Source organism: Glycine max, chromosome 11 (genome assembly GCF_000004515.6).
Source record: "Glycine max cultivar Williams 82 chromosome 11, Glycine_max_v4.0, whole genome shotgun sequence".
NCBI classification, from domain to species: domain Eukaryota; kingdom Viridiplantae; phylum Streptophyta; class Magnoliopsida; order Fabales; family Fabaceae; genus Glycine; species Glycine max.
Window position 1 is genome coordinate 1358707 of NC_038247.2, and position 22586 is coordinate 1381292.

Below are 22586 nucleotides of genomic sequence, written 5' to 3' on the forward strand. Positions count from 1 at the left end.
AAGTTTATTAATCACGTTGTATTATTCCCTAATGAGATTACAATTAAGAACTAACAAAAATTATATTTTAGTTTTAGAGGAAACCAAATTAGTATGAAAATTTTTATGAGGAGGAAATTGATACTTTTTAAATTTTATTGTAACTCAAATATATTTTACCCAATTAATATTCATAATAAAAAAATCGGCACGGCTATTTCTTACGAAATTTTTTGGCACGAAATGCACAAGAGGTTAACCATTATTTTCCACGCATGGGTTTGTATTTTTTATTTATTTTAATTTAATTTTAAAAAAAAGTGACAACAAAATTAGAACTCCCACGCGCTTGTATTCTCTGGTTCTCCTTACTACGTTGCGACAGCAGCTCATCAATTTTATCATCTCTGCCGCTATTGCTTTCTCCCAAATTGATAACTCGTTACTGCATGTAGGTTAGACTTGTTCCTCAACAACACATATAATTGAGACTATGGTTGTTTATTCGAACTGAAATAATTGGGCATTGGCTAACCGCACTCCCCCAATTTACACAAACACAGACCCTTATTAACCGTCCATGAGACGTTCGGTGAAATGCCACAATAATGACTCTATTAGCTGTCAAGACCTGATAACCATCGCATTTTACTCCTTTCCAATCTATGAATTGAAAGGAATCGAGCGAGGAAGGGAATTGCAGATCTTGAAGAAGTTTATTTAACGGGTCCTCTGTTGCAATCGAAAGTTGAAACAGAAACGCAAAATTACAATTGAAACACAACATTAAAAGGGGACTCGTTGTCACGTCATTCGTGCAATTTAGGCGAAATTTGTAATAAAAAGCATTTCTGTTGGTGTTATTTTCTGTTGTAGATTGGACCCATAAGGCCGGTGGAAATGATATTTTGGCTAGCTCCAATACTAAAGTGTTTCCATGAACGACAGTAAAATTAATTGATTTTGGTTGTAATGTAATTTTAAATGATTTTGATTAGAATTGATCTTTAAGTAAAGTTTAATATAAATTTTTTGATTCATGACTTAAGCTATCTTAAGTTGGATTAACTTATAATCAATTGTAACTCAGTGAAAACAAAACACGCATTTATTAGAAAAACGCACTTAAAATGCGTGTTCGTCTATCATTGTTATATGACATATGACACGTGTAAGTAAACTGTGTTTTCCGCAATAAATAATAAAATAAAATAAAACAAAACTGTGCGTCTGGCTTGTTGGTTACTCCTATTTCTCATACAAGTGTTCGAAACCCCCTCTGGGCCGTGTCTGTCCTTGCTATATTACGAGATGCTTATTATTACAAACAACAAATAACAAATCAAAATACTCAAAGGATTTAAAATGACAGAGGCCGACACAGATGATGTTGGTACGAAGTGTAACTTCTCGTTCGCATTCAACAACATCAATTTCTCAGACCGAATTCTCAACATTGAGGTTATACCCGACCCTCATTTCATCCGCGCCCAATCCCATTCTCTCTCTACCCTCGCTCCAAATCGTAAGAGACGCAGACTCTCTCTTATGAAAGGTAACTTTGAGTCTTTCACACACACACACAAACACTTCAATTCTGCTTCTTAAATTAAATTTGCTAGGTCTAATAATATACTCAAATTTACCACATGTATTACTATATTCTGTTGTCTTTGTGGTATCCCAACCCTAGACGCTCTCCAATTGGTTTATTGAATATTCAAATTCGGGTGTGATTCTTGGGAATTGGGAAGCAAAGTCTTTACTAGGTTACAAGTTACAACTTATTAATTTGGTTTGATAAGTGCAGTATTCTTGTCCCTGACAAATTCAAATGCTTTTGTTTTTCAGCCAATGATGTCCTCTTGCAACCTGAGGAAAAATTAAATTGTAATTTACCAGATGCAGAGGAAGTTGTGGCAATCACTGAGGCATCACTTTCAGGTTTTGTGATAACTCATAACATGTGGATCTATTCCTTTTTTTTCAATAGCTTGGATTGTTATTATTATTATCAAATCTCAGGCTAATGCTTCATGACCCCACTTGGTGTAGTTGGTTTCTTCTTGTGTCTTAAATACTGAATATAATTAAATATATAAATATTTGCACGTATTTGTCTGCTATGTATATGAATCTTGAGTGACCAAGGTAGTTAAAATCTGCATTTTACCTTAAATTCAGAAGAGAGGTAAAAAATGCAAATTGTATATTTGATAGAGATCCAGCACACCATCCCAAAAGTGACCCATTCTGTGTAGCCTCCAATCCAGCTTGAGCTGACTTGATCTCCATCATTAGTCCTTGCAAAGTTTGCTTCACCCTCTTAGTCTTGGACCTAGTCATTGGACCACCAATGTCATGTCACAAAGTGTCTTTGGGATGGCATGTTGGATCTCTATCACATATTCTCAATCCGTATTCCATAAAATGTCATGTATCATAAGTCATAACCTATAAAGTAGTAAAAAACCTGACAATTACATGGTATATGACTTAAACACCAAATGCAAATAGTAATACTCTAATCCTACAATCTAGATGACTGGATGTGTCTTTGTTGGTTTGAACAAGCAACAGCAAAAGCCGAAAAGTGAAAAAACGCAAACCTGTATAGCAAACAAAGGTTCGAACAGAGGAAGAATGGAATGGCTTGGAGTTGGAGCCTCAGACGGAGGAAGAAGAATGCTTGGAGAATAATGGAAGCACTGTGAAGTTGAACAGAGGAAGAAGAAAAGCAATTAGGGTTCACCTGACAAATCAAAGAAGATAATGCTTCCCACAGTGTCAAGGTTGAGTTGAGAAGGAAAACCAAAAAGTGGGCCAGCAAAAAATGAATTTGGTCAAATGCCAAAATGAATAGCCAGAGAAATCATAAATTCTTATGATTTTTGCAATTTTGGGATTTAAATTGCGATTTTAGAAGGATTTTACCTCATGTTCGATTTTAGCTATAATTTGAATTGTTGAAAGGGATAAAATCATAAAATTGTGGGAATTTACAATTTGAATCCCGATTTTAACTACCATGTCTAGATTTTTTAATTTTAGGAGGAAATTGATCATTCAGTTTTGTGATAGTAGAAACTAATATTGAATGGATTTTGTCCAGGCAATATAGGAATGATAAATTTAGTGACAAGGATATGTGGCTAAAGAGATTTGGCCTTACTGTCGTAATGATTGGAACTTACTCGTGAGTTTGTGCTGTGGTCATTGTGTGACTATTAGTACAAGCAAATCAAATCTAACACATCAAAACAAGTTCAACTGATGAGTCCATTGTGTGATTTGGAAACACTTTCTGATTACCTTCATTGATTATGATCTGATAATTTATGGATGCTTTCAGTGGTAATCATGACACAAGAATCTTACACGTTGCTGGTTGAAAATGAATATGTCCATCTGTAAACTGCATCTTCTGTGCAGTAAAAATGTTAAATATTTATGTATTAATTTAACTGTCACAGTTTGTGATATGGTTCTTATGATTACAGTATTACTTTTGTAGGTGATGAAGTTTCTCATGGCAATGATTCATCATTGGGCATGAGTTGGTCAAAAGTTCTTAGAGTTAGGACCATACAGATAAGTTCTCCAATTCTTGCAGAAAAAAGCCCCTTCTTTTACAAGGTATGGTGCTGTACTATGCCCTGTGTTCCTTTTCAACTCAAATTCCTTTGTTGTTAATTTGCTTTTTAATTATTGAGGTTGTTTCCAAGTACTCCTACATTAGATGACTCCTTGTTTTATGCTTCTTGTAGTTGTTTTCAAATGTGACGCGAGAGTCTAAGCAACAAAATGTGACTCTTCAAATCCATGATTCTGGTAATTGCAGGATATGTAATATTTCAATGAGAATAATATTGTGGTTTTTTTTTTCCCTTCTCCAAGAATTGATTGTATGAGCTGAAGGTTTTTGTCCTTCTCTTTGCCCACCCTCTCCTTTAGTTTGTAGACTTTATAATGCTTACGTTAGTTTTTTAATGTACAAATGTCAGCTAACGCATTTCTCCTTTTTAAATTATCATTGGAGCAGAAGAGGCTGCCGTTATGGACCTACTTAATTTTATGTATAGTAATACTTTATCAAGAACGACATCTGCTGCTGTATTGGACGTGCTGATGGCTGCAGATAAATTTGAGGTTATGTCATGCATAAGGTATTGCAGTAGGATGTTGGGGTTAATGCCTATGACCTGTGAGTCTGCCTTACTTTATTTGGATCTTCCTTCAAACATTTTGACATTAGATGCAATTCAACCACTGGTAGACACAGCAAAGTTGTTTCTTGCCACACACTACAGAGACATAACAAAGTAAGTTTCTTACTTCTAAATGTTTCCTTTTATCTGGGTGATTTGTTTTTTCTTCAACCATTAGTTATTGCAATTTTTGTTCTTATTTCCATTCTTAGTTTCCTCTCTTTTTTTCTTGGCTCCTACTTTATTTTGCTTTGCAAACTCATGGACTTATAAGAAGTTCTTCTTCATTGAATAATCTAGGTTTGCAGATGAACTGCTGAATTTACCCTTGGCTGGCATTGAAGCAGTGCTATCTAGTGATGACCTCCAGATGCCTTCAGAGGATGTTGTCTTTGAGTTTGTGCTCAAGTGGGCTAGGATACATTATCCAAAAATTGAGGACCGGAAAGATGTCCTTGAAGCACGCCTTGGTCGACTCATCCGTTTTCCATACATGAGCTCCCGAAAGCTTAAGAAGGTCTTAACATGCAATGACTTCCATCCTGACTTTGCATCAAATGTTGTTCTTGAAGCTCTCTTCTACAAGGCAGAGACACCATATCGACAACGGTCTCTTGCTGCACAAGATGCTGGCACCACCTACTCTCGATTGGTGGAGCGAGCTTACAAGCTCCGCCATGTGAAGGTGGTTGAATTTGCATTGCCCCGTCCACGGTGTGTGGTATACCTGGACCTAAAGAAAGAAGAATGTGCACAATTTTTTCCTAATGCTCGAATTTACTCTCAAGCATTCCCCCTAGGGGAGCAATGGTTTTTCTTGTCAGCTCGCTGCAATATGGACCAGCAAAATGCATCTCATTGCTTTGGGCTTTTCTTAGCAGTGCAATTCAAGGGATCAGTATCTCTTCATGTTGACTATGAATTTGCTGCTAGATCAAAATCGACTGAGGAGTATATAAGCAGGTGCAAGGGAGATTATACTTTCACGGCGGGCAAGGCTGTAGGGTATAGGAACCTGTTTGGTATTCCATGGACTGCATTCATAGCAGACGATAGCCATTTTTTCATCAAGGGATTACTTCATCTAAGGGCTGAACTTACTATTAGACAATGACTCCTTTGTAGGATTGGTGCTCTCTACTTTCTAGCTTTTGATGACTAATGTCCTATATTTTTCTGTCTCTAACTGCATTAAGGAGATGAAAGAATAGGATTTGGTGTAATTATACATACTAATAATTTGATTGTAGAATAGTTCCGAACTGGTGTAGACATTGACTGTCATGACATTGCTTACTCGAACTGGTGTAAATACTGAACGATGTCACACTATCACATTCATAATTAACCCACCTCGGTCTTATATTTATGTATATTGACAAAATTGGAGAACATGTAATTATAATTACCTATCATGAAAATACTAAGGCCAATGATGATAGGCTCAGCGACAACCGTATCTAATGTTTACTTCATCTCTCCCCTAATTTCATTAGAAAATGCGAGAAAATCATCCACCGAATTCGATCCTCTTCATTACAAAATCACAAGATATTGCCCAGCTAAACTTTGTTGTTTTAATTTCAATAATAACAACTACAATCTCATTATCCGTCGTATAAGCATCGCAGAAGCATTGTTTTCAAGCCGTTCCTCATTTTTATTTTTATTTATAAAAAAAATCACTTTTATATTTCAACTGAGAAGCTAGACGGGGCAATGCAGTTCTGTTATTTGGATGCAACAACCAAATTAAACAGGTAGAAATCTATGGTACTCAACTGCAGTCAATTAAAACTTGGAAACAATCAAAATGCATACAGAGACATACCGTCTATCAAAACCAAAAGTAAAGCACAGAACCAACAAAGTATGTAAAGTAATAAAGTTCCTAAAACATCCATAAAGCAAAACTAGCAAATCAAGCATCCACCCTTTCCTCCTCCAAGATTAGAGTCTTTCCTGTTGGTTTTGCCAGTAGATCTGTGTACTCTTGGAATGGAGATTTGGAGAAGCGAGTCTCCTTCCAGAATTCTGGTGTCAGGAATCCATAGGTTTTCATCAAGCAATCAAAAGTAGCCTGTCAAAAATACAAAGCAACATCATTATGGGTACTAAAACAATATTAGAGCAATTCTTTCATGGACATTAGCCTCTATACCAAAGGATCATGCACATAGATACACACTGGCCTCTCTAACAAAGGATCATGCACATAGACACACGAGTAACAAATCACACAAGTGATCCATGATGCATTTTGAATGCCTTCAATTGCAGCAAAGACACCATAGACTAACTTACATTGAGAAATAGTGCCTCAAATACATTAAAATCAATACTAAATAGTGCCTCGAATATTAAAAGATCTTTCAAATGGGGCTCCAAACTTTACTAAAATACATTAACATAGGTACTGGGTGAAGATTATTCAATAATCAATACTTAGAAAATTACTCAAATAGTTTTATTGCTTTAGAAACTACTTAGAAGAAACAGTAATACTTCAGAGACAAAATTGGTAGTTTATTCAAACACATTCATACACAAAAAGCCATACAATGGAACTACCTCTCTTGAAGAGTAGACTGTCTTCTAAGTTAGAAACACAGGCAAAAGGTAGAACAGTAGAACTATACATGAATTCGGTAGTCTAAAACATCCTCATCAACAATCAATAACGAAACATTCAAACAAAAAGAAAACGAATTATTCCATTAAACAAAGATAATCCAAAACACAAAATCAAAACAAAGCCCATCAGAAACACTCAAATACGATAAATAAAAATTCACATAAAAATATAAAACACAAAGGTTTCAAATTGAACTCCGCAATTGCAACTGTGACAATTTTTTCCCCAATTTCAACACTCACGCATTGCAGACAATAATCGCAAAAAACCTCGAATGAATTTAAAATAAATAAAAATTAAAATCCACATAAATAAGAAAAAATTAATTGTCACATTTGAAGCACGACCCTAATTTGCCCTAAATTTTTACAATGTCGTCGGCAATCTAAAATATGAAAAGTAACAAATTGGTAAAAAAATACACAAACCTTAACGAAGTTGCCGAGGGTCTTGGTGGATCCTCTGGAGGAGGTGAAAACATCATCAATCCCCGCGAACTGCAGCACCTTCTTGGGAACCCTAGCCGCCACGATCCCCGAACCTCTCGGCGCGGGAACCATCCTAACGGTAACGGAGCCGCACTTCCCCGTAACCTTGCACGGGACGGTGTGGGGCTTCCCGATCTTGTTCCCCCAGTACCCCCTCCTCACGGGGATAACAGACAGCTTCGCCAGAATAATCGCGCCACGAATAGCTGTCGCCACTTCCTTGCTGCACTTCACGCCCAGCCCGACGTGGCCGTTGTTGTCTCCGACGACGACGAAGGCCTTGAACCGGGTCCTCTGCCCGGCCCGGGTCTGCTTCTGGACCGGCGTGATCTTCATCACCTCGTCCTTGAGGGTGGGACCCACGAGCGTGTCGATGATCTGGTGCTCCTTGATCGGGAGCGAGTGGAGGTAGATCTGTTCAAGGCTTCGGATTCTTCCCTCCTTCACCAGGCGGCCCAGTTTGGTCACTGGGACCCACTTCTCCTCTTCCTCGCGGCGGGGGCCTCGGCGCCGGCCTCGGCCCCTGTCACCTCCGCGTCCTCGCCCGCCGAATCCACGTCCGAAACCGCCACGGTCGCCGCCACGATCGCCACCTCCGCGCTCTGCCATTAGGATGTGTTTCTGAGGAAGAAAAGAGAGTGCGGCGTTTAGAAGATACGTGGATTAGGTTTGTATGTGTTTTTGTAGGGTTTATGTGGAGAGAGAGAGGGTGTGTTTGGGTATATGTTTTGATGGGATAAGATATTCCTGCTGGGGACAAACTACTGCAAAGGTAAGGGTTTGGTATATTAAAAACAAAAATGCTGGATAATAATAATAAGAAAATATGAAAAAAAGTGAGAAATAAAATAAAAATTAAAGGCGTTAATTAGATAGAGAATAAATAGAGAAAAGATAAAAATAAATAAATAAATGAGAAGTAATATAATAGGTTCCATTAAAATATTTCAACTTTCTTTTTTCATACCACACAACATAAATTAATTTTATCTTCTCTTTTACTTCTTTCCTACTAAACAAGAGCAAAAGAAATTTTATAATACAAAAGAAACCAGTACATTCAAATATCTGTGAGTAAAATTTGTTACAAATTAGAAATGAGTAGTTTAGGACTCATTTAGGGTGGTTGGAAATTTTTGTTTTCAAAAGCAATTTTTAAAATAAAAAATGTTTAACAAAAATAAAGTTAAAATGATTTTTAACTCATTTTAAAATATATTTACATTTGTTTTTTAAAACCAAGAAAAAAATTATGAATTTAATTTTTAGTTTTGAGAAAACAGGTACTCTCACTCATTTAACAATAGTCTTTTCTGTTGTGACCATTATAATTATTCATTTTCAAAACCAATAAAAAAGGATTTGTGTATTTAATTTTTAGTATTAAAAAATACACACTTCATACATTTGACAATGGACCTTTTGTTGTCGTCATCGTCATTACTCTTATTATTACTACCACTTATTCACATCATCGTTATTACCACTATCACCAATGTTATGGTCATGGTTGTCGTTGTCACTATCACCACTAACATCAGCACTATTATAACCATCATTGTCATTATCGTCACCACCACAATATCAAAAGCGTTCTAAGACTAATTTTAGTAGGATAAGAAACTTTTATAGTGAGTTTATTTTGAAACTAAAAATTTGGAAGAAAAAAAAACTAAATTTAAAAACTAAAATTTGGCTCTTTTTTAAAAATTTTGAAACTTAGTTAAAAATCACCCCCAAACTGGGCCTTAATGATTAAGGGCTCGTTTGGAGCGATGGTGAGTTTTTTATTTTTTATTTTTAAACCAAAACACATTTGGCAAAAAAGGGAGTTGAAATGATTTTTAACTCAATTTTAAAACACTTTCTCATTTGAAAACCAAGATAAAAGGATTAATGATTTTTAACTTGATTTTCAACGTTAAAAAAATTTGCTTTCATTATATTTTACAATGATCTTTCTATTCCCACCACTATAGCAATCACCACCGTCATTGTTGCTGTTATCATCACTGTCATTGTTGTTGTCACCACCACCTTCAGCACTCGCATTGGCAACACCATTATAGTCATCACAGACACTACCATCACCACTGATGACATTGTCACCGCAATTGTTGTCATTGTCTTCGTCATCATCACACCACATAATAACACCCATGATTCCATTTTAATTGGACAATAAATTTTCAAAATAAGTTTATTTTGAAACTATTTAAAAAAAAAAAAAAGCAAAACCAAATTTTAAAATCTAAACGCTGGCTGTTGTTTTTAAAAATTTTGAAGTTTAAAACTAAAAATTAGAAAAAAACCAAAACCAAAATTTAAAATCTAAAAGTTCGTTGTTGTTTTTTTTTTTTAAAAAAAAAAAGCTTACAAGGGGCCTAAGGTATTCATGTAAGTGAGTTCACATAATTTAAAATTACTTAAATATCTTTAATTTTATATAAAGTACTAGAAATTGTACTCATATGATGCATGTGAGAATGTTAGGGGATATTTGAACTAATTTGCATAAACTAAAAGTTATATAAAAAATTATATTGCATAGAAAATATTTATTGAGAGTGCATTTTTAAGAAAACTATATGAATAGAGAAAATATAAAGTGATAAATAGAGAAATGAATAAAAATAAATGAAAATTATTATAGTAGATTCCATTAAAATATTTTCACTTTTATACTAGACAACATAAATTAATTTTATCTTCTCTCTTCTACTTCTTTCCTACTAAACAGGGGCAAAAGAAATATATAGATATGTAAAAATAAAAAAGAAACTAATACATACAAATACTCGTGGGTAAAATTTGTTACAAATTATAAATGAATAGTTTTGAGCTCATTTGAGGTAATTTGAGGTGATTGCAAGTTTTTTATTTTTTATTTTTAAATACAATTTTCAAGAAATGTGTTTGACAAAAATAAAGCTAGAATGATTTTTAAAATATTTTAATATTTTATATTCATTTTCAAAACCAAAGAAAATGATTTGTGAATTTGATTTTAAAATTTAAAAAATACACACTCCTTTTTATTTTTTATATTATAACTCATTATAGAAAGTTCTATGTTGTGTGATATGTAAAAATATAATCGACATTAAAAATTAATTTCCATGAGAATTTAATTAAAGTAATTAATTTAAAATTTCAATTATATGTATATTATTTTATGTGCTAAATCTAGTAGGAATTAAAATTTTATTAGAATTGATTCTTACATTGTACAAGTTTAAACCATGTAAATGTGTAGATTTACTTTGTGTATGATTAATTGTAATTTATCTTTAATCTCAAGAAATATAATTGACATTGAAAATTAATTTTCATGAGAATTTAATTAAAGTAATTAATTTAAAATTTCAATTATATGTATATTATTTTATGTGCTAAGTTTAGTAGGAATTAGAATTTTATTAGAATTGACTTCTACATTGTATAAAATTACACTGTACAGGTTTAGACAGTGTAAATTCACACCGTGTATATTTATTTTGTATATGATTAATTGTGATTCACACTGAAAGTGCTGTCTCAGCAACAACAATGGCCAAGATTCCCGCCGCCAAGGTTCCAAGTGCTCGATTAAACCCTCGATTAAATGTTGCTCCTTTAAAATTCACAACCATGTAACCATCAAAATCCAATATACAAAATACGTGTATTGTACACATTGATATATATATAATGCATATTATACTTAGATGTATAGCAACAAATTAGTAATTCGCAATGGCACGATAATAGCAACATACCAACAGTACGTGTCCTCGAATACAAGGAGAGCAGTGAGAATGGCCCATACAATATTGGGCCCAAAGATTTGGTATGGGGCTTCAAATAATATAAGCAAAGACACAAGAAGAACAGCTAGACCAGCTTTGAGTGCAAATATTTCTCTACCAGTGTCTTCCTTGCAAAATTCCCACACACTCTGAAACTGAAACCAAGCCTTGTTGGCTCCAGATTTCGTGCCACTCTCGTGCAACTCAGGTTTAGTAGGAATATATGAAGCACCGACACTAACACCAGACACGACATGAACACATGAACATCGAACACCTGTAATGTTCAAAATATAGAACATAATATTGGTGTCGTGTCGGTGTCAAACATTGACACGGACACGTGTCGGACACCGAACACGATAAGGGACTGGAGTGTCCGTGTTTCATAGATAGGAATACTAATTTAAATGCTCTCCATTTTTGTGTTCATTCCTCCCAATAGGTACAAGGCTCTCTTGCCTATCAAGAGGCCCTTTACATGTAAATCTAATGATGACTAAACTAGTAAACAAATAACAAAAATTAATAATGGAGGAATCAGCTTGAGTTGGGTATATATATAGATATTATGTATTATGATGAAGCGATGAAAAAAATTAAGAGAATGATTTTAACTAGCAGTACTAAAGGCGTCTAGCTACAGGATATATCGAATACAAGATTTGATACGATAATAATTTTAGCGAAAATAAAGCTGAAAACAACCTTTATATAAAGAAGATGCTTATTAGGCTCAACAATACTCCATGCATGCATGGATATGAAGAATTAGAATCGGAAAGTTTCAACCAAGCTGTTTCCAAACTGACACAGACAATAACAGGGAAAAGGAAAAAAATAATAATTAAAACTGTATATATGTGCACACAAATTCACATACGTTGGGGTCCATGGAAGTACAGAGCGAAAACCGATTACTGCATGTCAACTTCTATCGAAGGCCCATCGTTATGACTAATGACTGTAGAGTATAGACATGATTAGTGGATTATGCAGCTGCTTCAAATATTTAAAAAAATTGAGTTTTAGAAATGCAGTTACATTAAATATTTAAAGAAAAAAATGTTATATGGATGATTATTTGATTTCAACAAATTGTCTTCCCTTAATTAAATATACATGTGGTTTGTAAGCACAGGTTATCTACGCATTCGTTTGAATATAATGAAATTATATATAAAGTCTTCATGTTATAACCTGAACAATGCTATAACTGAACAAGGGAAATTAACTGTGTAAATTTTGTATAAAAAAGTAATTTTTTTATTATTATTACATCATATATATATATATATATATATATATATATATATATATATATATACTTTAAAGGAGTCCCTTCAATTATATATATATATATATATATATATATATATATATATATATATATATATATATATATATATAAAAGAGAGACGCGCCAAAAGGAATATATATATTGAACAATGATTTATTCATGTAAAAAACCCGGGTTTATTAGGAATTTCGTCTTCCCCTTGACAAAGACTTCCATAGTTCCATGTCTCAAATTTGTTCTTTGTTCTGTCCCGAGGGAATGGAGATACCAAAGTTGTTAACATAATAACGCACGAATTTTTTTACCCACCTCATGTTCAGTTATCTGCTGGGTTCTCTGCTTTAATTTAATTTATACGATCATCTCCGACATTAACAATGGTCCAAGTTGCCGACTCTTTCTCCTATATATGATGTCATATATTCCCTTTCATATTCCTTAACTATAAGATATTATTCCACTATTCTTAATTAAAAATATAATATCATGTCCCTATTTAATTTATACATGCATATACATTTTATATATATATATATATATATACACACACACGACGCAGTCACAGAATTTAAGAACTTTAATGGTCTTTGACTTTTCATTATTCATTAAAATTATAGTGTCCTAGACGGAGTATATATCTGCAGTTTTCTAAATCTTTCTTAAATTTTAGGAGGTAAGGAAGGCAAGTGAAGGAGAACAATAATGAATGAAGGAGAGCCATCTTTCCTCATTCAATTGTTCATGCTCTTCAATATTGGAAGATTTGGAGAGAAGGAGAGTGTAATGACTAAATTAAATAACCCTGTGTTTTGAAATAAAAAATTATAAAGGTATAAGGTTAAATTAATTTATGTCTTATAGTATTATTATAAAAAATAATTAACATTTTCTTAATGATTTAAAATGATAAATAGTTTGAAACAGAAAAATATTTTAAAACTGATAAATAAAACGAGATAGATGGAATGATTTTTTATAACTTATTTTTTCCTATTATATATATATATTATCTTTTATTTTATTTTTCTCTTAATTATAAGAATATGTGCAAACTTTTTGTATAAATTAAAATGTCTTATTAATTTATGGAAGTGCAAGACAGCTGGCCGGTATTCCCTTTGACAGAAGTGATCGCCAAATTCATCCATATTTTATTAGGCAGCATTACATGATAATATGCGCACAAGATAAACCTTCACTGGTTTTATTTCTATTTGAGGGTGATCATCACATCTCAGACAGCTAATTGCTTCTTTCTTTCTCTCTCTCTCTCTCTTTTTTTTTTTTTGAGAATCAGCGCATTGCTTGTTATTAATGTTATTTTCACTAAAAATTCATACAATTTTTTTTTATAATTTTTATAGTTTACTTTTTAATTTTATTTAATTAAATCTCTTATTTTATCATGTATATTTCTTTTTATATATTTGTTATAAAAAGTGTTGTGAGAAATTTTAAAACAGCACTATAATTTTAATTACAGTTTCATATGCATGCATGCTAGTGTCTTATTCGGGACATTGCTTACTCGATCTTATATGCTGTTATTTTTTTGAGTCTTGAGTCAGTTTCGAATCGAGGTTTTGAAGCATGATGCTCTCGCGGGTTTTTCTGTCTTTGTCTTAAAATATAGAAAAATAAATATATTTTAAAGTAAAAATATATTAAATTTTAAATTATAATCAAAGTACTTATTTTAATTTCAAATTTAAACCATATTTTAGGTTTAAATCAATCAATTTTTTTTAATAAAAAAATATTTTTTAGATTATTAAATTAATTAAAAATGATTATAATAACATTTAAAAATTAAAAATCATAAAATCTATACAAGAATACATTCAAAACTCAAAAAACTCAATCACAGTTAACTGAAATCAAGTAAAAATATTAGTAGTATATGCAAATAGAACAAAATCAATTCGATTCGCACACCCCAATAGATGATTGAAAATAACTGTTCTGCTTTTTATTTAACGTTTATTATAGTTGTATAAAGGGATGAAAGTTAGTTATTACAGTTGTATAAAGGGATGAAAGTTAGTTAGAATAGATGACAATTAGTTAGAATAGCTGGCATAGAAAGTTAGTTATTGTTAAGTTGGTTAAAACACTTTGTATATAACCTTGTATCTCCCCATTACCTATTAATCAGAATTTGAGAATTCACCTATTACTCATATCTCTTGTTAATATGGTATCAGAGCTAGAAAGGGATCAAAGAAAGCAAAAAAGGTTTATCAGAGCTAGAAAGGGATCAGAGTTAGAATAACTTTTCTTCTCATTTTCTTCAATTCTTCGAAGTTCCCCCATGGGTGCCATGGATGATTCCAATCATTTTCTCATACAACCCAGTGATAGTCCTGAATTGAGTCTTGTGACTCATCCTTTATCTGGCGAGAATTATAATTCTTGGAAGAAAGCTGTCAAGATGACACTTCTTGGCAAGAATAAGTTTGGTTTTGTGGATGGTTCCATTCTTGAACCTCCATTGGAGCAGTCCAGTCATGCTTTATGGCAACGAAATGATAGCATCGTTGCATCTTGGCTTCTCAATTCTCTTACAAAAAAGATACAGATAAGCATTCTTCATTGTTCCACTGCTCAAGCCATTTGGAATGATCTTAAAGAAAGATTTAAATAGGGAAATGGTCCCTTGATTTTCTAGTTGAAACATGAACTAGCAACCTTGCAACAAGGTTCTATGTCCATCTCGTCCTATTATTCCAAGTTGCGATCAATTTGGGAATCGATTTCTGAATTAAAGCCTGCACATTCAAGCACCTGCAACGGCATCTGTCCTTGGCACAACTATGCACAGATGGAGTATGTCATGCATTTCTTGATGGGCCTCAATGAATCCTACGGTTCAATTCGAGGTCAGATTCTTTCTATAAACCTTTTCCCTTCTATTAATCGCATTTTTTCTTTAGTGGTTCAAGAAGAAAAACAAAGAGAAATTGGTGCTTTTGTTTTTGCTTTCAACTCCACAAATGATGCTTCACAATCTCATACCTTTGTTGTCAAGGACTCCAAATATCAGTCTGATCACAAGTTTAATGCTAATTCCAAGAATCGACCCCTCTGTGCACATTGTGGTCGTCTTAGCCATACTCAGGATAAGTGCTTCAAGTTACATGGTTTTCCCCCAAATTACAAGAAGAATAAGCCTTCTTCTTCTAATACTGACAACAACCTAGACAAAGATCTCATCCTATCCTAGACCATTGCTCTCTAGTTCATCTCAACCCTCTTTATAAGGATTTTATTGCTCAAGTTTCCATTACTTATGAGCCACAATTTTATCATCAAGTTGTCCCTTTTCCAGAATGGCGCCAAGCCATGACAGTTGAGATCAAAGCTTTAGAATCTAATAACACATGGACCTTGGTTCCCCTTCCAGCTGAAAAACAATGCATTGGCTGTAGATGGGTGTATAAGGTGAAATTCAAACCTAATGGCACTGTGGATCACCACAAAGCCAGATTGGTAGCTAAGGGCTACACATAATAGGCTAGCATCAATTTTTCTGATACTTTCTCTCCAGTTGCTAAACTTACATCAATTAGAGTTCTTTTGGCTGTTGTAGCTACTAAAAATTGGTCCATCTTACAACTTGATTTGGATAATGCTTTCCTTAATGGCGATCTATTTGAGGAAGTATATATGGAACTTCCAAAAGGGTACAATTCCGTTGACAAAACTCTTGTTTGCAGACTCAAAAAATCCCTTTATGGCCTTAGACAAGCTTTTAGACAATGGTTTTGTAAATTCTCAACAACATTAATTGGTAATGGTTTCTCTCAGTTAAAGAATGACTATTATCTCTTTACCATTGACAAAGGTGCTTCCTTGGTTATCTTGTTAGTATATGTAGACGATATTCTACTTGCTGGCCTAAGTGTTGCATGTGTTCATTCTATTCAGGCCAAACTTCAAGCTCTGTTCAAACTAAAGATCCATGGTCCCTTAAAGTACTTTTTGGGACTAGAAATTGCAAATTCCAGCAAGGGCATTGTACTGACACAACAAAAATATGCTTTTTCCCTATTAGAAGATACTGGCTTCCTTGGCTGCAAACCATCTTCTCTTCCAATGGATCCAAATTTAAAGCTCAACATGCTCAATGGTGAGTTACTAACTGATCCCTCAATGTACAGGCGTTTACTTGGTCGCCTAATGTATCTAACTATTTCAAGGCCAGATATTACATTTGTTGTTAACAAACTGAGTCAGTATATTCAGAATCCAAGGACACCTCATCTAGATGTTGTGCATCATCTCCTCCAATACATCAAAGGTACTCTAGGTCAGGGTCTTCATTTTCAGCCGAATAATTACTTCAATTTGTCTGCCTATGCAGATGCTAATTGAGGAGGATGATTGGACACATGCAGATCAACATCTGGTTCCTGTGTGTTTCTAGGAGATACTCTAATATCATGGGAATAAAAAAAACAACCCATTGTGTCTAAGTCTTCTGCTGAGGCAGAATATCGGGCACTCTCCTCAGTATCCAGTGAAGTCATTTGGCTAAGAAGACTTTTACTGCACTTTGAGATTACTATTCCTTCTGTCATGCTTTTCTGTGATAGCAAATCTGCCATAGATCTAGCATCCAATCCATCTCACCATGAACGATCAAAACACATTGATATTGATTATCACTTCATTCGTGAGTTAGTGCAATCCAACATCCTCAAGCTTGTTCATGTGAAATCTCAACACCAAGTTGCAGATGTCTTCACAAAGCCTTTAGTACTTCTAACTTTCTCTTCCTTTATTTGCAAGTTGGGACTCATTAACATTTACTTTCCAACTTGAGGGGGGGGGGGGGTATTACAATTGTATAAAGGGATGAAAGTTAGTTAGAATAGCTGATATAGGAAGTTAGTTATTACAATTGTATAACAGGATGAAAGTTAGTTAGAATAGCTGTCAATGAGTTAGAATAACTGGCATAGAAAGTTAGTTACTATTAAGCTGGTTAAAACACCTTGTATATAACCTTGTATCTCCTCATTACCCATTAATCAGAAATTTAAGAATTCACCTATTACTCATATCTCTTTGTTAATAATGCTTTGTTTTCTTTGCCTCTTATTTCATCTATTTTCTACACATAATATTGAGGGAGAAAAAACTTTTTATAAAACTCATTTTTTTCTTAATCTAATTATTATTTTTCTTTTCATCCAATTTTACTTTAAATATGGGTATGGAGCATATGAGATTTTTTGTCTGCCAAATTCATTCTTAAAATATCGAGTAATATTATATATTCCTATTATATATAAAAAAATTATATTGTAAATATGAAATAAATAATAAATATATTTAATATTTTAAAAAAATAAAATACATTTCATTATTTTTATTTAATAAATGGGAGAATTTACAAAATGATGTTATAAAAAACTTTAAAATTATTCTAAAATATATTCTCCTACAAGAATTGAATATTCCCCTTAACTTTTCGGTTTTCATATATATAGCTACATGGCAGACATAGAAAGGCTATAATTGGTCTTGTCAAACTAGGTTTATACCCAGCTAAAGTATTGTCTTTAATTCACAGGGTAAACCCTAGAAAGATTAGGTTTTTCATTGGAATCTCCAGCGTTTCATCTGTCTTGTCATTCATTTTTTAACTAACAAACTTTAATATATATATATATATATATATATCCCGAGTACATACGGAAGAATGTATATGCAAAATTAATCTGCGTAATGAAAAAAGTTGGGCATGCATGAAAAAAATGAATACGTAAAGGTAGCATGGACACACATTAATTAGGCGATATAATTCTTTTCTGAAAATTAAGAAAATAATACCGCCTCTACTAGCTTGTAAAGCACACAGCGTGACATGTTTTATCACGATCTAATTAATACAATCAAGCGCAAGCTAAATCCAATTTTACTTGTTTATAAAATTAGAAGCATGGCATCCGGTTCACAGGTCATGTATTCTATTCTTTTCCTTTTTCGCTGAGCACTTCCCTTCTTTTTTTTGTTTTTTTTTGTTTTATATATATTCAAGTCGCGACTGTACTCAGGATGCAGAAAACTAATTGGTAGGGCTAATGATCTGACAAGGAGAATATGAATAACTTTCTTTTCATAAAAAAGAGAAGAAGAAAGTTGTCTCAGTAATTCATATTTTGTGTTAAGTTTATCATTTAATAAAAAATAATGTATATATTTTACATTATTTTTGGATCACAATTTACTATATATATATACGATAAATTTACTAATTTTTGTAATAACTATTAAAAGTTATATCTATTTATAATTTCTAATTAGTTTACAGTATAAAAAGTATAAAAATGTTTACGCATCATCCCTTGAAATTACACTCATAATTTATTTATTTTAGATTTTATCAAAAAATTATAAAGCCGAATGATAATAGACGCACCTTAACAGCAGTGGTTCTACTGGTTCCTGTTGATGTGATCAGCTTATAAAAAGCCTTTGGTTCCCTCAGTGCCTCTGTGAGAAGCTTACACGACAATAAGATTAAGGTTCTCATCTCATCATGTGATGGTCTTGCTCACTGTCTTGGACATGGCTCTGTCTGTTTCCAACGAGAACATCAAACAGATTACAAATATCATTGGCTGATCTAATGGACACATGTATATGATAGTCATGATAACCATTTGGGATGGTTGATCAGGTAAGAGAGCTCTCTTCAGCCCACTCATAGGTGATAATAGGATTTAATTAGCTGCCGACTCATTCATACACATGCTGAGTGAATTAATGAATAATACTCAGTAAATGAGTGAATGATACGGGAGACAAATTGAATCTTATGTTTTCTGTACTTGGACTGAAGGGAGCTCCCTTTTCTCGCTCGTTTCTGTCTCTCCTATATTTTTCTAGCTTCTGATTTACATGATATTAGATTTGGACATCTGGTGGTGGGTGTTGCATATTCATTTATCTATATATACTTGTTTTTAATCATTTATTCACTCAGGTGAATAGGTAGTAATTGCTAAACTTTGGAGTTTGCACAAAAGTTGATACGGAAAGGGCATATTAACCAGAAGTACTGTACTTTAGGTTTAAATTTAATTCAATTTACGTTTTCTGTCTTTATATTTTTACTCTTTTACATTTATTACAAATAAAATTTTCAATTAATTTAGTAATATCAAATTGTTACTTGTAGAAAAAATGTCAGGGGATAACCGATAATATCTGAAATATAATTTACTTGTTTTTTATTTTTATTCTTTGGATTTTATTGAGGGAGTTAAATGTTAAAATTATTGTATCCTCAAACTTTGGTAAATAATTTTACAGTTAAAAAATTTAGAAGAAAAAAATGAAAACAAATAAATTACATTAGATTAAATTCCTTAAAAAAGGTTCACACGTATATTAGTATATACCTTGTTTTCATGGTTTTCTACTCTTCCAAGTAGAGTTAGGTTAAGGATTATTGTGTCACCAAGTAGTAACAACAGGCTGAGCATACCGTAATGAGTCTCGCCCCATTGAAGAAGAAGTTCACAGTGGTGCAATGATATATATATATATATATATATAAAAATTCTGAATTAATCAGAATTTTTTTTTCTTATGAAGCGGATGATTAAGATTAAATCTGTCATATATATAACCCTTGATTGTGTACATGTGTAGTTCCACACTTGCAGGTGCAATAATAATTGCATTTCCGATGTATAATTGCCAGCCATGAAACATATGTGCTACTGCTGTTTTATTTTTCGTTTCTTTAAATTTTTTCAATGATCTTACATATGTTTCTTTATTTGATGTGAAGATTGATTTCCAATACATGAAGATGTTTGCCTTTGATATACATGAAGCTCAAGTAATTAAGAGCGGAATGCATATGATATATATGAGGCTGCAAGGAGCTAGTTCTTGGAATTGTCCCTATATATTCTTGAAAATCATACGGGAAAAGTTTGATAGCCGGGATCCCATAACTCCGACACAAATCAACTGCACTGTTCTGAAAGAATGTCAAAGAAAGATTTCAATCGCACTTCATTTTTTCGTTGGGAGACAGGGAACACAACAGTGGAACAGGAGATAGCGCGCTAGATATTGAATAACGGAAATAACTTTTACTTATCAATGTATTAATATTTAATTGTAATTTTAATTTACGCATTATAAATGCCTTTGATAAATATGTTTATCTCATATAATTAGAAATTTGTACTTTGAGATATTTATATTAAATGTGTATAATTTATTACTATTGTTTTATTATTGCTTTCAATCTATTAATAAATTCCTCATTTATTCAATTCTTCAATATTATAATATTTATTTATATTTTTTAATAAAATATTTAATGTACAAATATAAACAATAAGAATTCAAAACCAATTAAAATCATTAAAACTATATTTACATAAAATATATATTAGATATACAAAAAATATATGAGCATGCATGTTTTTATATCTTTCTACATTTATCAGCTGATTAAACAATTAATTTATTAAATATTTTTAAATTAAATTTTAACCAACATATTAAGTATCAATTACATTCCCCAAATATAATATAACCTATAGATAATAAACCAGATTTGTTCTGTAATAATTTTTTCGATAAATTTAATCTCTTAAAATTTTCTTTTATTGCTACTTGAGTTTTTTTCATCATTTTTCTTATCTTTCATTTCGTCATTATGTTTTGATTTTTTTATTAAAAAATAATAGATTATCAATAGAGTAGAATGATAACATAATTAGATAGATTTATTGTTTTTAAAATTAATAAATTTTAATAAATTTTTTTCGTATGAAAACTTCAAATGGTATTTTTCTTTGTTACTACATCAAATGATATTCAGTATGGAAAAGATAATTAGTATGAAATCAAGCTCAAACAAAAACATCAGGCAGCACGCAGCTTCACTTTTTTATCAAACAAAAACCTCAAACTATGAAAATGCTACCTTAATTTTTTTTTTAAATTAATCACCGTATATCTCCGTATTAGTCTTTTAAAAATTCTTTTTATCACTTTAATTTTCTAAAGGATTTTTGTCAGCAAAATAATTTCTCAGAAATTTAATTTGTTACCAAATTAGTCTATTAAAATCTTTTTATTTTTAATAAAGACGTATATGATGATATTTTAGATTTTTGAAAGAGTAACTCAGTAACTTGGTTAAATCTTTGGAAGAATAATTGGGTAATAAGATTTTTTGAAAGATTAATATAATACTAAAGTCTAAATTTTTGAAGAAGATTAATTTAATAACTAAATTTTACATTAATGTAATGATACATGTAGTTTTAGAAAACAGAAGTGAAGGTTTTCTTTTTTTGTTTTTTTATTAATAAGAGTGGAAGACAAATAATAAAAAATTATAATAATTCAGACATTGTGTCTAAGTGCAATGAGTGGGGGGTTCGACCCTACATGCGGTTGTCTAAATCTGGAACAAGGCAATAGTAGTCTTTCCCCTTGTACAGAATCTAACATCACTTGATGATTATATTGATCATTTCTCTAAACACGTACAAGATTTAACTAAAGTTGTTTATCATTAATTGTCAATTAGTTATTATTTCAGACTATAAGCGATTTAAGAAAAACAAAATACCCGAATTTCATCGCGCTAATCACCTATAGTGAGTGAACCGTTGCCACGTTTAATAGACACACGCTATAGTGTTCAAGATTTGACAATGGAATTTTGCATTGCGTTTTGCGTGCAAATGTACTTAATTTAGGTAAAGTTTGATTTCCTTTATTCTCCGGGGCCTAGATGTTTCCAACCCATCTGGAAAAGTATCAAGAGTTAGTGAAGTGGATCTGTCCGTTATTATCACAAAAGTCTCGTCCAGTATCATCTGAAGATATGGAAATAAATAAATCATCATAGTCCACTTGCGAATCTGTGTGTAGAGTGCACTCATCCAATACTACGGAAACAATATGTTAGGAACTAGTCAATACAATAGGTGGCTCTAGTTGTTTTTCCTTCTAGGAGCCAGAGAACTGAGGAAGTGACTGAAATTGGATGTTCGTATATCATAATGCTGCAAGGGAGTTTTATTTGAATTGATGTGACAATAATAACGTTATCATTATGCTCTTTTCTTTATTAGTGGAGAACATGGAAATCATACATATGGTCTCCTTATTTGGTATTTAATTTCTAAACTTTAGTGA

The 22586-nt window shown here is 32.4% G+C and overlaps 3 protein-coding genes and 1 non-coding gene across 4 annotated transcripts; 3 read left to right on the forward strand and 1 right to left on the reverse strand.

The window, feature by feature from the left end:
* The first annotated feature begins 1211 nt into the window (after positions 1-1211).
* LOC100780975 (BTB/POZ domain-containing protein POB1) lies at positions 1212-5457 on the forward strand. Its single transcript, XM_006590437.4, has 6 exons — positions 1212-1534; positions 1831-1923; positions 3494-3615; positions 3747-3810; positions 4022-4301; positions 4488-5457. Exons 1-6 carry the CDS (start codon positions 1345-1347, stop codon positions 5299-5301), a joined length of 1563 nt encoding a protein of 520 aa, XP_006590500.1. The 5' UTR covers positions 1212-1344; the 3' UTR covers positions 5302-5457.
* A 501-nt stretch (positions 5458-5958) lies between these two features.
* Positions 5959-8063, reverse strand: LOC100810363 (40S ribosomal protein S2-4). The gene is made up of 2 exons (XM_003538196.5): positions 7251-8063; positions 5959-6267 (listed from the first exon to the last, which is right to left on the reverse strand). The coding sequence occupies exons 1-2, from the start codon at positions 7917-7919 to the stop codon at positions 6109-6111; spliced, it is 828 nt and encodes a 275-aa protein (XP_003538244.1). The 5' UTR covers positions 7920-8063; the 3' UTR covers positions 5959-6108.
* Positions 8064-15740: 7677 nt separating this feature from the next.
* LOC102669353 (uncharacterized mitochondrial protein AtMg00810-like) lies at positions 15741-16772 on the forward strand. Its single transcript, XM_006591459.1, has 2 exons — positions 15741-15887; positions 16206-16772. Exons 1-2 carry the CDS (start codon positions 15741-15743, stop codon positions 16770-16772), a joined length of 714 nt encoding a protein of 237 aa, XP_006591522.1.
* A 2312-nt stretch (positions 16773-19084) lies between these two features.
* Positions 19085-19263, forward strand: MIR319J (microRNA MIR319j). Its single transcript, NR_048891.1, has one exon. It is a non-coding gene; the product is annotated as a microRNA MIR319j (primary transcript).
* Positions 19264-22586: the final 3323 nt, after the last annotated feature.